The 14,384-nt window shown below is 42.8% G+C and overlaps 1 protein-coding gene across 2 annotated transcripts in view; it reads left to right on the top strand.

Moving 5' to 3' along the window:
- TMTC1 (transmembrane O-mannosyltransferase targeting cadherins 1) overlaps positions 1 to 14,384 on the top strand; it is a 147,161-nt gene that overhangs the window by 87,430 nt on the left and 45,347 nt on the right. For both annotated transcript variants that reach the window (XM_055711881.1, XM_055711880.1), the window contains exon 10: positions 10,832 to 10,996. In XM_055711881.1, the coding sequence (XP_055567856.1) occupies positions 10,832 to 10,996 (165 nt within the window). The remainder of the gene's footprint in view (positions 1 to 10,831; positions 10,997 to 14,384) is intronic.

Genomic DNA, 14,384 nt, shown 5'->3' with positions numbered 1-14,384 from the left:
CGTATCAGCAGACCTGGGGTTGCTCTCAACTTAAGGGATCGGACCTTTCCTACCAGAGCAGTTTGTATGTTTTCCTCATCTTTCACTGCTACCCTGATAGCAGTGGCTCCTGGCTGGGTGGCTGTATCGTAGCTGGACAACTTAAGCAGTTTTCAAAACCTTATATGAACCAACAAATCAAGCAAAACATTGCTACATGGCTTATTTCCAATATGCTGAAAGCAATAGGCAATCCAGTGGTACCTGCACCATTTTTTTGTTAACTCATTCATGGCAGATATTCCAATGAGTGGGTTGCAGAGTGCACAGTTACTCTTTCCCAGCACAGGCAATTATGAGTTACTGTCATTTTTTTAACCAGCTTCTCATTATATCAAGAGTTGATGTTGCAACCCTAATTGTCAATACTAGATGAGATCACTGCTATATACAGGATGGCATTTGCTTCAGCGTCAATCTCAAAATCCGCAAGACAGCCAGCATGCAGAAAAAAGTGCACTTGTATTTTTCAGGAACTTAACACATCATGTTAAAACTTAAAGCTTTCCCTGTGCCATAGCAAAGCAGGCACGTTATGAATTTTTGCCTTTGCACAGAGCATGTTTCTGATTTTTTGTGCTAATGCATTCGTTCCAATTAGTGCGATTCCATACATTATTAACTTTTGTAATTGGAGGAAAAAAAACCACCTGTTAGGTAGTGCATTCATCTGTAGTTTTTATGAATCTGAATATCCCTGAGCAGAAGTCCCCATTGCTTTCAAGGCAGCCACTTAAGGATGGGACTTACTGGTGCTTCTGTCTTCTGGGAGCATGTTATGCTCTCAACATTATCTTCATTTTCTTAAAGACTGGTAAATGGACTTAAAGACTTGCGTAATGGGGTGGTGTTGTATTTTCAGTTTTCTTTGCTACCCCTTTCTTTAATGTGATTTGAAGCTACACGTTCACCAGGAGCTGAATTCCTGTTTACCCTTTAGAATTCCTTCAGTATTAGATCAGATCCTGTAAGGGATCATCTGGCTTACAGAAGAAGCTTCTCTTTTCAATTGGAGTCAAACCCTGACCTCAGTGAAGGCAGCAGTGAAAGTCCCATTGACTCCATGGAGACAGTTTACCTGCTCCCTGAGCTCAGTTTAGCAACATAATTAAGCTTTTTGCCTGCTTTCAAGTTAAATCCACAATTCATTTGGAATTCAGATATGGAATACAAGTTACACCTGTTTCGTTTTCTTAAACATCATTTCAGTGCCTTGCTCTATTGTTGCTGCTCTTGTGAGGGCCATGGAGCAGCTGAAGTTCAGGAGTGAACTGGGTTATATTGCCTGTAATTCAGCCATGGACCTGAAGGCACTGGGAGGGGACTAGGAGGGTATTATTTGATGGAAGTGGGACAGACCTCAGCCCCAACCTGGTCCCTCTTTACCATGAGGGTGCCTGCCTGTTCAAGCTCCAGGGCATCACTACAAGCAGCAAGCAGCGGTCTGCAAAGTAGCTTGTGGCTGGAGGTGAGAAGGTGGGGACCTCGGCTGAGGCAAGCAACTCCCAACTCCCATTCTGATTCCCCATGTACTAAACAGGGATAGTAACTCTGCTTTGCCTTTTGGAAGTGGACAGACAGAGTTCTCGTTAATGCGTGAGAAGTAACTGCTTGTAGAAGGGCTGAAAGCTGCAAGCAGCTGCCTTTCAGGTGCATATCCAGACTTAAGCTCCTAGCTTTTGAGGGCTTGCCCACCCATGTTAATCACTTCAAGAGGGAATCAAAGCATCCATCCTCTGTTAATGCAGGCAAGAAATGCTGAGATGCTAGTGCCATACATTTTGGCAAAAGTCAGTAAAGATGTAAGAATAAAAGCTGAAATGATTCTGCAAAGAAAGCTGAAAAAGATTAGCTCATGGCATGTTTGGTCTAGACTGCCGTCTTGTGTTATTTTAACTAAATTTAAAATACGCTTTTGAGAAACGTTGTGTTTTAGCCATGTACAATCAATTCAGGAAGAAGCTAAATTTGTGTGGAGTATGAGCATTAATGGCTATATTGGAAATATTTTTTGGTATTAGGTTAAAGGAAAATCTTCAACAAATTGATTCTGCTCTTGAAAATAATACAGATATGTAAGGAAATTGTCTTTTAAAAATAGTAATTAAGTTAGTGTCATCTTTTGGAAATTATTTACTTGGTCATATTGATTAAAAGAGGAATTCTTATTTACAAGGGAATATGGTGCCCTTAAGAAGATGCCTCATGAAGTTTAATAGAAAACAGTATCATACGCAAAGATTTTGAATATTTGTGATGGAATTGAATGGGAAATTATGTTCCTGCTATAGAATTCTAGAAGTTATTACGGTAATTTAATTATAACTGTAGCATACAAACCCTTCCCCAGTGAAATATGGAAGACTTAGGGAAATTTCTGTGGCATCTCCATGGAATTATGTCAGATCTTTCATTTATAAAATGTTTTCTTTCCATAATGCATATAGTAATCAAGAGCCTGAAAAGTTCTGTATTACCTGTAAATATTTCAAATAGGAATCTGTTGGAAGTGAAATCTTGGACTCAAACACTCTAATGAAGCGGGTTCGTTTATCACGTGATTTACTAGAAGGAAGGGAAGGAAAATGTGTCCAAATGTTTAATAGCCATTCAAAGGTTAGCGAAATCATTCATTTCTAGTCCATATTTTCTCTCTAATAAGGAAAATAAGAGTTCCTGCATTTTCTGTAATTACACCAGGTTCTGACTAGAGGACCACATTGCTAGTGGAGGTAAATCATTTTGATGACTTAGCTGATCATGTCTGAGTGTCTTTAATATAGGCCTGCACAGCTTTTAATTTAGAGCCAAGGACAAAGTCTAACACTAATTCACAATGTACGTTTGCCAATTAGATGTATTCTGCCAGTGTGTATGATTCTCTGTGTTAGAACTTGAAGACCTTATTCCAGGAAAAGGCTTCTTAATTCTGGTGAAATTTGACATTTTATTCAGCAGACTCAGTAGTAAGGTAAGTACGCTGCCAGTTCCTTAGCTGCCACACTGATGTTTCTGAGCTGTTAGGCTTGGTTTTTCCCATGGCATTTATTTTGTATGCTAAATATTATACCTTGATGGTGGACCCTGAAGTCTTTTAACATCTCTAGTAACCAAGAAAAAAAAAACACCCTAATTCCATGTCATCATTACTGGGAGACCCGCAATTTAAACAACATGTTTTCCTTTGTCCCCAAAACTCCAGACCAGTGATGATGCAGAGATGCATAGAGAATGCTGCTGGCTGCCCACGTGTGACAGAGACACAGACTGCACCCTCCTTGCCTTTGGACATTTAGTCCAAAAATGAGACCACTCCAGCAGGTTTTTCCCTTGTGGTCCTAACTGGTTGAGAAAGCTTTGATACAACATTTTCCCATGGAAAATATGACATTTTAGTTAAAACTTTTTGCCAAGGTGTGCTGAGTACAATGAAACTTTAGATAAAAAGGTTGGAAACAAAATACTTCTCCAACCTAAGATGGAGTTTATGGTCAAAAGGACATGGACAACAGAAATGGACAGTTGGATGGATGTAGCCCAGAACTGCCTCTTCGGGCAGGATATTCATCTGATTGTTGGGACATCAAGGTCTATCTGCCACACACCAGCATTTTTCCAGCATCGTTAATGCTGATCTACACCCTGCTGGATCACTTGGTGGTGGCAGTTTGATCCAGACCTGATCTAGGCCAATGCTTGCACTCCTGTCAAATCAGCCAGCCTGTAACTTGCTGAATTTAGGCTAGCCTTGTACCAGCTGCGAGAGAAAATCTTGATCCAGCAATAAGCTTGGCAGTACAAAATAAACTTCTCAGAATTCCTGGAATACATTTGGACCAGTGGAGTGTAGTTGTTCCAGATCAGCAGTTGGGCTTTGAAGGCTGGAGAATTCTGGGGACCCCAAACTCAGAGCCCTACATGTGCACTCACTCACTGCATCCCCAGCTCTCAGCCTGACCTGGCTCAGTGGTTTGACTACAGGTTGCAGGGAGTGCTCTCACTTCCGAGTTACGGCTTCTCTGGGTGACCCAAGGCAAGCTAGCATATATATATACAAATACACCATTTTTCCAGACAAAAACATTTTTTAAAAAGTCCAGATTTTATCCTGGCCCCAAACAGCTGTAGCCTTGGAAAACTTGACATTTCCCATAAAAATCTTTGCCACCCTTCCAGCACTGCTCATCGCTGGAGCTGCATGCCTGAGAATGCTTTTTGGGGCAGAAAGAACTGCCATGGCCATGCTTGTTTTTGCCAGCCCTCCTTTCTGCATCTGACTGCTGTGTAGTGAGGCAGGAGCAGCCCACAGGGCATGCCAAGCATGCTTTTTGCAATCAATTACTCCCCATTAGAGAAGTATGAGCAGAGCCAATGAGTTTAACAGGGGTGATCTGCCTTTTTCCTCTGCAGCAACAGCCCTGCCTGCAAGCTGCATTTCAGCTGACTTTGGCTCTGCCTCTCACTGTGTTTCCTCAGCTCAGGCTGCAGAGCTGGAGCAGCTTGGACTGGGAGCACGAAAAGCATGTCGTGCCAGGTAACATACATGTGGGACTGGGGCTAGGAAGCTTGTGGCAAACTACAAAACCGAGAGAATCAAAAGTTTGTGTTCAACATTTGGACCTGGCAGCAGATACTGTCTTTCTTGAGGCTGCGCTCCCTGCTCTCTGAAGGGCAGCAGCAGCAGCAGAGTATGGGCTCAGTTTTAAGTCATGCACTCAAGGGTTAAGCTTGCTTCAGAGCAGTTTGAAAGTGAGGGTTAGTTTTTATGGAGGGAAAGGGAGTCATCTTAAATAAGTGCTGGAAATCAAGAAGGAGATTTGCAGCCCAGAAGGAGCCTCTGGGGTGAAATGTCAAAGCCAAGTGCATTTTCTGGTCTCAGTATAGTTTTGGGATAATCCCTTTTGTTGCATTAGCAGCCCCTGAACCGGGCAGTATTTCTTCCATGCTTTGACAGGCTGCTTATAGGCAACTCTTTTCCTAACTGATATGTATGTATGTATGTATCTGGATTCTTATCTAGATTGAGCTCTAAAATCTGGAATAACTGCTTTGATGAAATCAGTGGATTTACTCCACATTTACATCTGTGTAGTTGAGATTAAAACAGTTTTTAAAAAGACCCAACTACTTCACAAGATCTGACATCCCTAAAATAACTGCAAAGAAGCCCGAGGAAGGCATGTTTTCAGCATAGTGTCTCCCACCCTTTTTAACTCCTGAGCTTACAGTCCTACCTGGGTGAGTTAGAAAAGGCTGGGTGTGAAGTGCTGGTGTCCAGGCAGGTTCCCTCTCGTGCAGTGCCTCTGAACTCTGCCCACGTGCTCCTCCATGGAGTGGAAAGTGGAAACTTACGCTGTGCAAAGTTGCAACTCAGAAAATACAGTAAGATGCATGACTAGAACATGCCTTGGTTTTGAGGAGCTTTCTGCAGGAGTAGGTCTCCAGGCAGTTTCTGGAGGAGGTAAGATGGTTTCCAATGCAGGCAGGTCGCTGTAGCAGAGCATCCTGATAATCTTGGGCTGCGGCACTAACTACATATGTCTTTGATTACATGTCATTGCCAAGAACCAAATGCAGCAAAACAATTCCTGACTTTACTAAAAAGTGAGTAACCTGATCCACAGAGGGAGAGAGGAGCTGTGTGTAAACATTGTCAAGTAACAGCCTTGCCTTGGGAAAGGAGCCATAATGGCCAAAGGAGGGGTTGAATTTGTGATCTAATTAGTGAGGAAGTGTTTGCAAATATTAAGTATCTGCTCTTTTGGCTCTTGTTTTAATCGGGCAATATATGCAGTGTACCACGGGAAATGGGGTCTGTGTGCCACCTCATTCCCATCTGCTTGTGCCTCCTCTCACTTCGCTTTGCAGGTGGAATATTAACAAATCATGGAAATTATAGATGACAGTCTGTCATTGTGCACCCCTCTGCATGCGATCTGCTAGGAACATGTGGCAATGGCACAGGGGGTTTGCCTGCCAGGTGCAGTCCTGCCCTCACTGCAATTTAGGACATGCCTAAGGTACCACTTTAGTACCACAAGTGTCTGAAACATGAGAAATCATGAAACCATTGGCCTGTTGGTCTGTTTGCTGAGCTCTCCTGCAGCTTTGTTGAATTTCTGAAGCCACAGGTTCACCTGTAATGAGTGTGCTCATTGTGAGCCCGTGGAAAAACTATTACCATGTTAAACCTGTCAGGCTGTTCCTCAGGTCCTGCTTCACATCTGACCCCAGGGATGAAGCTGGCATGGACTTTTCACAGTGGGGAACAGTTGCTATAGCAAGCTGTTTCTTATCCTACAGAAGAGGAAAAAAAAAGCTTAGCAGTTTTACAGTAATCCAGTAGGAAATGGATTTAAAAAATAAGTGGGTTAGGGGGTTTACTTGTTTCCCATTGTTTTGGTTTTGCTACAAAGTATTTCAGAAAAGTGCTTGCTTGACAGAGGGTGACAATGCCAAGAGAAAAGCCCTTTTGGGAGAAATGTTCCCTTCCCTTCCCCTCCCTAGGAAATGCTAGGGTTAACAAAAAGCCCAAAGAAACCCTGAACCCACAACCCTATAGATAAATATGCAGATAGCTTTGGAGATGTCTGGAATGCAGTACTTAAGAGTAAGTTTTTCAAGTGGCAAACAGGTCTTTGATGAAAGGTCCTTTTGAGACATTTTCATTCTTTTCTGTAAATGTGTGTGAGTAGAAGTTGATTTCCTGGCCAGCCAGTGCTAACGTTTGATATGGAGTCAAGTCCCCCTTCACGTTTGATATGGAGTCAAGTCCCCCTTCACACTGAGAAGAAAAACTAATGTATTCAAAATGTTCTCTGTGTTTGTAGGTGATGGCAGGGTCATGGGAGAGTTAGCCACATGGGAAATGTCATAGAATCACCTGGCAAGTTACTTTAATTAGATAATTGCAGTCTCACCTGTATGGGCTCTTTCCACCATGGTATCACTGCTTGGGCAGCTGCTGACTTGCTAAAACTCAGGGCAACTTCGAATGGCTCATCTGAAGCCTGGTGAGGTGGGGGACAAGCGAAATGGGATGAATTTGCATCTTGTGGGTGAATCATTGCAGGGGGTCTCTCCAGGTCCAGTGACTGTCAGGGCTTGTTGCTGCTGCAGCAGCTCCGTGCTTGGTGCTTTACTGGTTCAGAACATCATGGTCGCTCTACTAAAGCTAGTTTCTGTACCAGGAATGTTGAATCTAGTGTGAAACAAGTGTGTTGTAAGGTATGAGGGATTCTGTGGTTTTGGGACTACGAATAAAACCAGTATTGTAATTATGTTTTTGTGACAGATGCTTAATACATTGGTGTGAATACTTTTTTTTTTTTTAGAGTGGACCATAGAATCTGGAGGAGAGATCTCACTGTGCCCTGATTTTGTGTTAATAATTTGGCCTTAAGGTGTAAATGTAAAAAGAGATGCAAAAATTGCTAAGGATAATAGCTTTGGGGATGTTGCAGGGAGTTGTTTTGCAAACAATTAATGGCACGAAATCGCGAATAAATATGCTTTCCTGGTGACAGTGGACATGTGAGCACTTTCAGTGCTTCTGGGAGTCTTTGGCCTGCAAAAGACCTGTAGCCAGGAATGCAACATCTGCCCTCAGCCAAAGGATGGGCTTGAAATGACCATGTCATTAAAAAAGCCATGCAAAAAGATGCGGCTCCACCCGACTTCTGCACCAAAAGGTCCCTAACAAGATAATGTGGATGTGTTCTCCACACCCTTTCCTTGGTGATCTGGCAGGAAATTGTCTGAGGTTTTAAACCAAACTTATGAGGTTCTGAAAATAAAAATAATCACCTACTTCATGCTTTCTGATTCTTTTCCTTTCTCTTGGGTTCCTGTGCGCTTCATAGCACAGGTACATTGACTATAGGCTGGTTAGGCTGTAATTGTGGCACAACTACAACTCAGTCCTAATGTTGTCACAGTTATCTCTATTTCGTTAAAGTGTAAATCATGCTTCAGCCCTGCCCTCTTTAATATCATTCCTTTAGCCTTACCTGTAGCATCTTTGCAGTTTGGGATTCTAGTATGTTCGCTACGCAGTCCCCTTCCAGCAGCCGTTTGGGAACCCGCTCCGCTCTGTACAGTGCTGAATCCTGTAGTCTTGCTGCCTTGCTGAGTGTGGAGGTAGAGCCTGCTTTTGGGTTACTTACCTGTTCATCTCTCAGGGAGTCCTGTGGCCTTTTCAGCAAGATACCTTGGTTTCCACTGAGTGCTCTCCCCTGTGTGGTGGGTAGAGCCCTGGACTGTGTTTGCTAACCCCTGTCAGCAGAGGAAATAACTTTACAGCCATGTCAGGTTCCTGCTCTGTAAGGGTAAAATCGCAGCAGACCTCCTTTGCAAAGTGCTTTGGGAGCCCCTGACTGCCATGCAGAGCTGGGCGCTGCTGCGTTACCTGCACTGTGTCGTTGCCAGTGCAGCTGGGATGGGAGCTGCAGCCTGAGATGAGCCCTTACTCCTCTGTAGCACCCAGCATCTCTCTGTATCTGTCATGGCAATACACTGCAGATGTTCGAGAATAACCCCTGGAAACAGCACCTTTCCAGTGGCTGGGTAAGCTGTAACGCGGTGCTGGCTTGTGCCTTGGACAAGTAGACTGAGTGCTGCTGCTAAGGCAGAAATTCCCAACAGCTGGGGCAGGGATTGACATAAATACCAAGACACTGACGTTTGCATTTTTTGTTTTCTGGACGCATTCACAATTCTGTTAGAAAAGGCCTGTTCTTGAATATATGAAGGTGTAGGGAAATTCCTTTGAAAATGGCCTTGTGCTAAAGCAATTAAATAATGTTTATGTCAGATAATTAATTCCAAGGGAAGGATGAAATTGCTGAAAGGCAAAATAACAGAGTGAAAACCATCTGCAGGTTTTTGAGACATTTCTTATTGGAAAGGAAGGGTTTAGTACCAAGATTAGCTTTTCAGAGGTTTTAGAAGTAGGGTTCAATAGCTATAAAGGCTGGATTGTTTGGCACAAGCATCTCAGTCTGTAGCTCTAAATGTCTGCTTGAAGTTAATGTAGGTGCAATAAACATATGCGTGCAAAAGAATTTGTGGAAAAAACCAGTGCAAGTTCCATAGGAAATGCGTTGCAGCAAAATGCAAGCAGAGTTAAGTGAAAAAAAATAATTGATACCCACTTCTGAAAAATGGGAGAACTCTAAAACAGTAATGGGAAGTTTTGAATGATCACAGATCTGATGATGTTTCTGGATTTGCCCCCTAGTCTATACCTCTCTGTGTTCTATATGGCACCTGTGCTGTGCCAGAGACAGCACCACTGCCTGCTGTTGGTCAGTATGTACAACAGAGGCACTTTTCTCCTTAGTAAAAGCAAGATTTATTGTCTCTCACCATCCTTAGGAAGCCCAGGCAGTAGCAGTGTTCCTAGCCCTCCAAGAGGGCAGAGAAATTGCCAGGAAGCACGCTCACAGCTCCTTGAAGATAAGAATTTTTTCTTTTTCTGATTTCCAGATTCACTTTTGCCATATGACATGTTTCCTTGCAAGGTCACCTCTGACAGGGGAATTGAGTTCTTAGCTTTTTTCACCTTATAACGGTCTCACCAAGAAGTTGCCCGGCTTTCTCAGTACAGACCAGGAAAGCTTGCAGACCTCCAGCTGAAACATGTGGAGATGCAATGAGCTGTCTGCCTCCAGCCTGCATGCACTGAAGTGTGGGATTCAGCTGGTGTTCAGGGTGTGCCAGTGTCTGCTCTTTTGCCTCTGTGTATTGGTGGTCCCCATGTGTTATTCCAGACCCTTCTGCCCCTTTTTTCTTCAGCGGGAGCTGCCTGGACTAAGCTTTTAAGTCTTAAAACTAAATCAGGTGCTGAGTAACTGCATTGGAGAGTTACAGATAAACTAATGAAATTCCTTGAGCAATAGGAATTGAAATTCCTCTTAAAAAATGCCAAGTAGCATTAGTTGCATGCCAAGTACAGCAACTGAAAACTCCATGTCCAACTCAGAGGGACATCACTGGAAGAATTAACATAACACCTGAAGTAAGGTAGACAATTAGTGAATTGATTTAAGGTTATACAGGAGTAAGACTTCAGTTCAAAATGCAGGTCACTTCACAGAAAATGCCTCAGTAGTTATGCGTGGAGAGCCATGGAAGTATTGGGAGGCTGGGCACTGAAGAAGACCGTTTGTGGCTTCATGGAAGGGCAGTGAAGAAGCTCTGCTAGAGTATCTCACGTGTTCTGGACTGGGCATTAGAAAGGGAAGGGCTGGCCCTGATGGCTGTGCAAGACCAGGACAGGGACTTCTGACTTTTGATGTGGCCTCTGCCACCCACTCCAGCTGCGGCATTTACTACAACACTCACTCTTCCACCTCAGCTTCACAATTTGTAAAACTAGAATCAACAGTGGCCACCACTGGAGTTATTTAGACACTTCCCTGTATTAAAATGCTTTTCACTTCCACACTGCTCTGTTAAGTGCCTAGTATTACTGTTATTACATGATGCTTTCTCAGCTTGCTGTTCAGAAAAGCAGCTGCCTTCTGTGGGCTGGTGTAAGCTACCATTATGCTGGGTGGTATTATGTACACTACTGTACTTTTGGCATCCGCATCTATCATTTAGATTAATTTGGAAATTGTGTAGTGACTTGAGAAAAACTGCTGTTGAATTGGAGTTTTTTAGCCTGGAAAATATAATTAGTCCAAAACCTCTATAATTGTGTAATAAATGCAATACTGAATGGTCTTGCATATAAACTGGAATACTAGAATATAACTTTTGGTACCTTTTCCGTTTCCTTTTTTTCCAGTATGGGATACTGCATCCTTTTTGTCCACGGTCTAAAAAAGCTGTCGACATGGTTAAGTAAGTGGAGAATTACTGTTCTGACCCTCTTTGCTTTACTGCTGCTGCTCTTCTCTTGGAAGACCGTGAAACAGAATGAAATCTGGCTGTCACGAGAATCCCTTTTCAGGTATAAGTGACCACAGGAGAATATTTGCATTTTTGTATTGTTTTAAGTAAGTTGATTACATGGAATAGATTTCTTTATTACAAGTCCTGTTATTGATGCATTGCTATGATTAACATTTTGATTATTATAAAATAACAGGTACTTTCTGTTTTCAGGCAACTGTGCAAAAACTGGTGTCAGCACTTTATATGCTTATACACAAACTTTGGTTCTGGCAATCACATTTTTAAGACATGCTGGTTTTAAATAACTTCAGTTCTGTAGATTTACCAATAATGTAACAGTTTTCTTTTCAAAGACAGCAAAAGTTTGTTGCAAACCTCCAGAACACCATAGTAACGCAATCGAGTATATTGGCATTTCTTTAGTGATGTTCTTAAAGACTAAAATGAAATGCCATAAAGTGCCAAACTTAATGTACCATATTTCATTTTATTTGATTACTCTTTGCCAAACAGCTTTCTTTATAACCTCATTTATGTATTTTTTTGCACTGAAACACTGTTTTATTTTGTGTTTTCCTAGCAAATGTATTGCATTTGCCTCCAGCTGCTTTTAGCAGTTGTCTAATTGTGAAGTAATTGCAGAAATGCAGGTGATGTGTGCGTGGGTTGCTTAGCTTTACTTTCTAACTTATTGGCCAGAGCAAAGTTTTATTTACGCGGCACTAAAGAGTATTGAATTATTTTTTATGTGCACCCTTCAGTCTTCAGGAAATACTATTGAAGTGGTTGGAGCTCTGTTAGTCGGATTTTTTTCAAAAGAATCTGGAATGAGGGTTTCTTCTCCCCAGCGTGATTCATTGCCCGTCTCCCTGCAATGCTGTTTGCTGTTCAAACAATAGCAGCTATGGTGACTGGTCTGGGCTCGCACGTGATCCCCATGATGTGCACCTCCAGTCCAAACCCTTCTAGCTAATGTTGGATGCTTGGAGGAAAGCTGGACACCTTTCCAAGTTGGATGACTCTCTTGTTGAAAGGGGGGTGGGAAGATGGGAATTCCATATGCCGTGTTGCAGGCATCATCTGGTATTGTGTTATGTACAGTTGTGGTCACTCGTGTTTAAGAACTATGAAGTCGAACAGGAGCGGATGACAGGAGGGCATCTCCTAACAAGGAGCATTCTTGGGATGTTATGGGGTGCCAGGGGTTCTGCTGCAGTAGAGGAGTATAAGGTTACGTCTGCTTAGTTGGATGCAAATAGACTTCTGTCCATCCTACCTCCATTCAAAGCAGTGTGACCATCTACAAGCCAGCTCAAATTCAGAAACCATGCCACTGCTTCAATGCAGTACTGAGCTGGAGCTAATACACCTTGCCTCACGGTAGGGATTTGGTGTTGCCAGGGGAGTATGTAGGGATTGGTAGCTTGGGTTGAGCTGGCTTGTTCTTCAGCTCAGGTCTTCTGGGGACAATTCCAGGAGATAGATCTGCCCTGGGCTTTTAAGGAGAAGGCAAGAATATATGTATGCTCCTGCTGGGTCACCTCATATCATGGCCTGCCCCTGAGAGCAGTCAGCAGCAGCAGAGTAAAAAAGCAATGTGAGAATAGGGCCAGCAATAGTGATGGTTCTCTCCAGTCCTTTCCCAGCTTGCAGTAATCTACAGTTTAAAGACTTCCTGAGTCAGGAGTTACTTGCTATTTTTGTTTTAACAGCCACTGATGGACTTTTCTTCCACTAATGTCTCTGACTGTTTTTTCAAATCTATTTATAGTTTTGGCTTCTACAGCATCCTGTGCGCGGGGCTCTGTCATTAAATTACACAGTCTGCACACTAAGATTTCCCTTCTGAGTGCTGTGAGCCTTCTGCCTGATCATCTTGTTTGTGTCTCCTAGTTCTGGTGTGCTGAATGAGTAGTGAGTAACAATCAGCTCATCACTTGTCCTCTGCCTTCCATGCCTTTACCTCCATGCCTTCACCCAAGGCTGTCCCCTTCATGCTGGAGTCTGCTAGTTTTGAACTTGCCTCACATGGAAGTTGTTCTGCATTTCTGATCCTGCTTGTCAGTCTTTGCTGGAGACCAGAATCACCTTTCAAGCGATATGTGCAGCACAGTGATGTAGGTCTGCTTTCTGTTTTTTGTTCTCGTCTATTAATTCCTGACCTTCCACTTGCCTTTTGTGACCTCTCCTGAGCACTGGGTTATATTTTCACAGCACTGTCCACACAAACTCAGAGATACCTCTTGTGAGTGGAGGTGTCTGATACTTAGACATCAATCTGTATGCCAATTTATGCAGATTTAGAGTGTGTGTGCACACACTCTCTGGTACTTGTGCCTGTACCAGAATTGCATTTCATCTGCCATCTTGCCCAGGCTTTGATACAGTGAGATCCTCCTGCAACAATCTGTAGTTAGCTTTAATTCCTGCAGTGTGATTCACATCAGTGAAATCAGCAAATGTGTCGCATCCCTGTTTGTTCCCTTTTCAAGATCCTTTGTGAACGTGTGAAGCAGCTGAGATGCCACTGCATGTCTCTAGGGAACCCTGCTTGCAGTCTTCTCCAGTTGTAAAAACTGTTCAGGTACTTGTGCTCTCTGCTTGCTGTCCTTCAATGAGGTATTGATACAGGAGAGAACCTTCCCTCATACTGCACGATGCCTTTAAGAAATTGGAAGTCTTTAGTGAGGGATTTTATCAAAACCCTTTTTGAACATTTAAGTATACAACAGTGATGTATGTGATTCTGTCTGACTGGGCTATATTTGGATTTTCATAAAAGCTTTCCATAGCTTCAGTACTATGTACCTGTTGATTCTATCAAAGAATGACAGATCTGCCCAGCTGACTTCTTTCTGCAAAATACAAGCTTAGTTCTTCTCTGTTGAATTGTAGTTATCCAGAAGTTTGCTAGAACTAGTTTTTATTATGGCTTTCCCCAAGTTACCCAGAGTGGAAATCAGACTTGCTCATCTGTTGCCCCCCAGATCCCCTCCCTGGAGCCAAATGACATAAAGTTCATCACCTGCCGTTGCTCTAGTGCCGGCCTGATTTAAATGATAGGCTATGTACCACAGCTAATAGCAGCATCACATTTGATTTCCTTTGGATGCATACTCCCAGGCCCAATGGATTTATAACTGTTCTTGGTGTTGATTTCTTTTAAGGTCTCTTCTACTGCCACTTCAGCTTGAGACAGTGCTTTGGACTTGCCCCTGTAAGGAAGGGCTCCTGTGTGTCAACCTCCCTCAGTTCCACTGTAGTGAGCACTGATGCAGATAATCCATTTAGCTTTTCTGCTGTGGCCTTTTCTTTTTCAAGTGCTACTTTTAGACCTCCATCATCTATTTGCCTTAGGGGATCTTTGGCAGGTTTCCTATATCTGATGTATTCCATTATTAGCTTTGATGGCTTTAGCAAGTTTTTCCTTAAATCTCTTTTGG

Source organism: Falco cherrug, chromosome 5 (assembly GCF_023634085.1).
Source record: "Falco cherrug isolate bFalChe1 chromosome 5, bFalChe1.pri, whole genome shotgun sequence".
Lineage (NCBI taxonomy): Eukaryota > Metazoa > Chordata > Aves > Falconiformes > Falconidae > Falco > Falco cherrug.
Note: the sequence above shows the minus strand (reverse complement) of the source record. Positions and strands in the feature narration are given on the sequence as shown.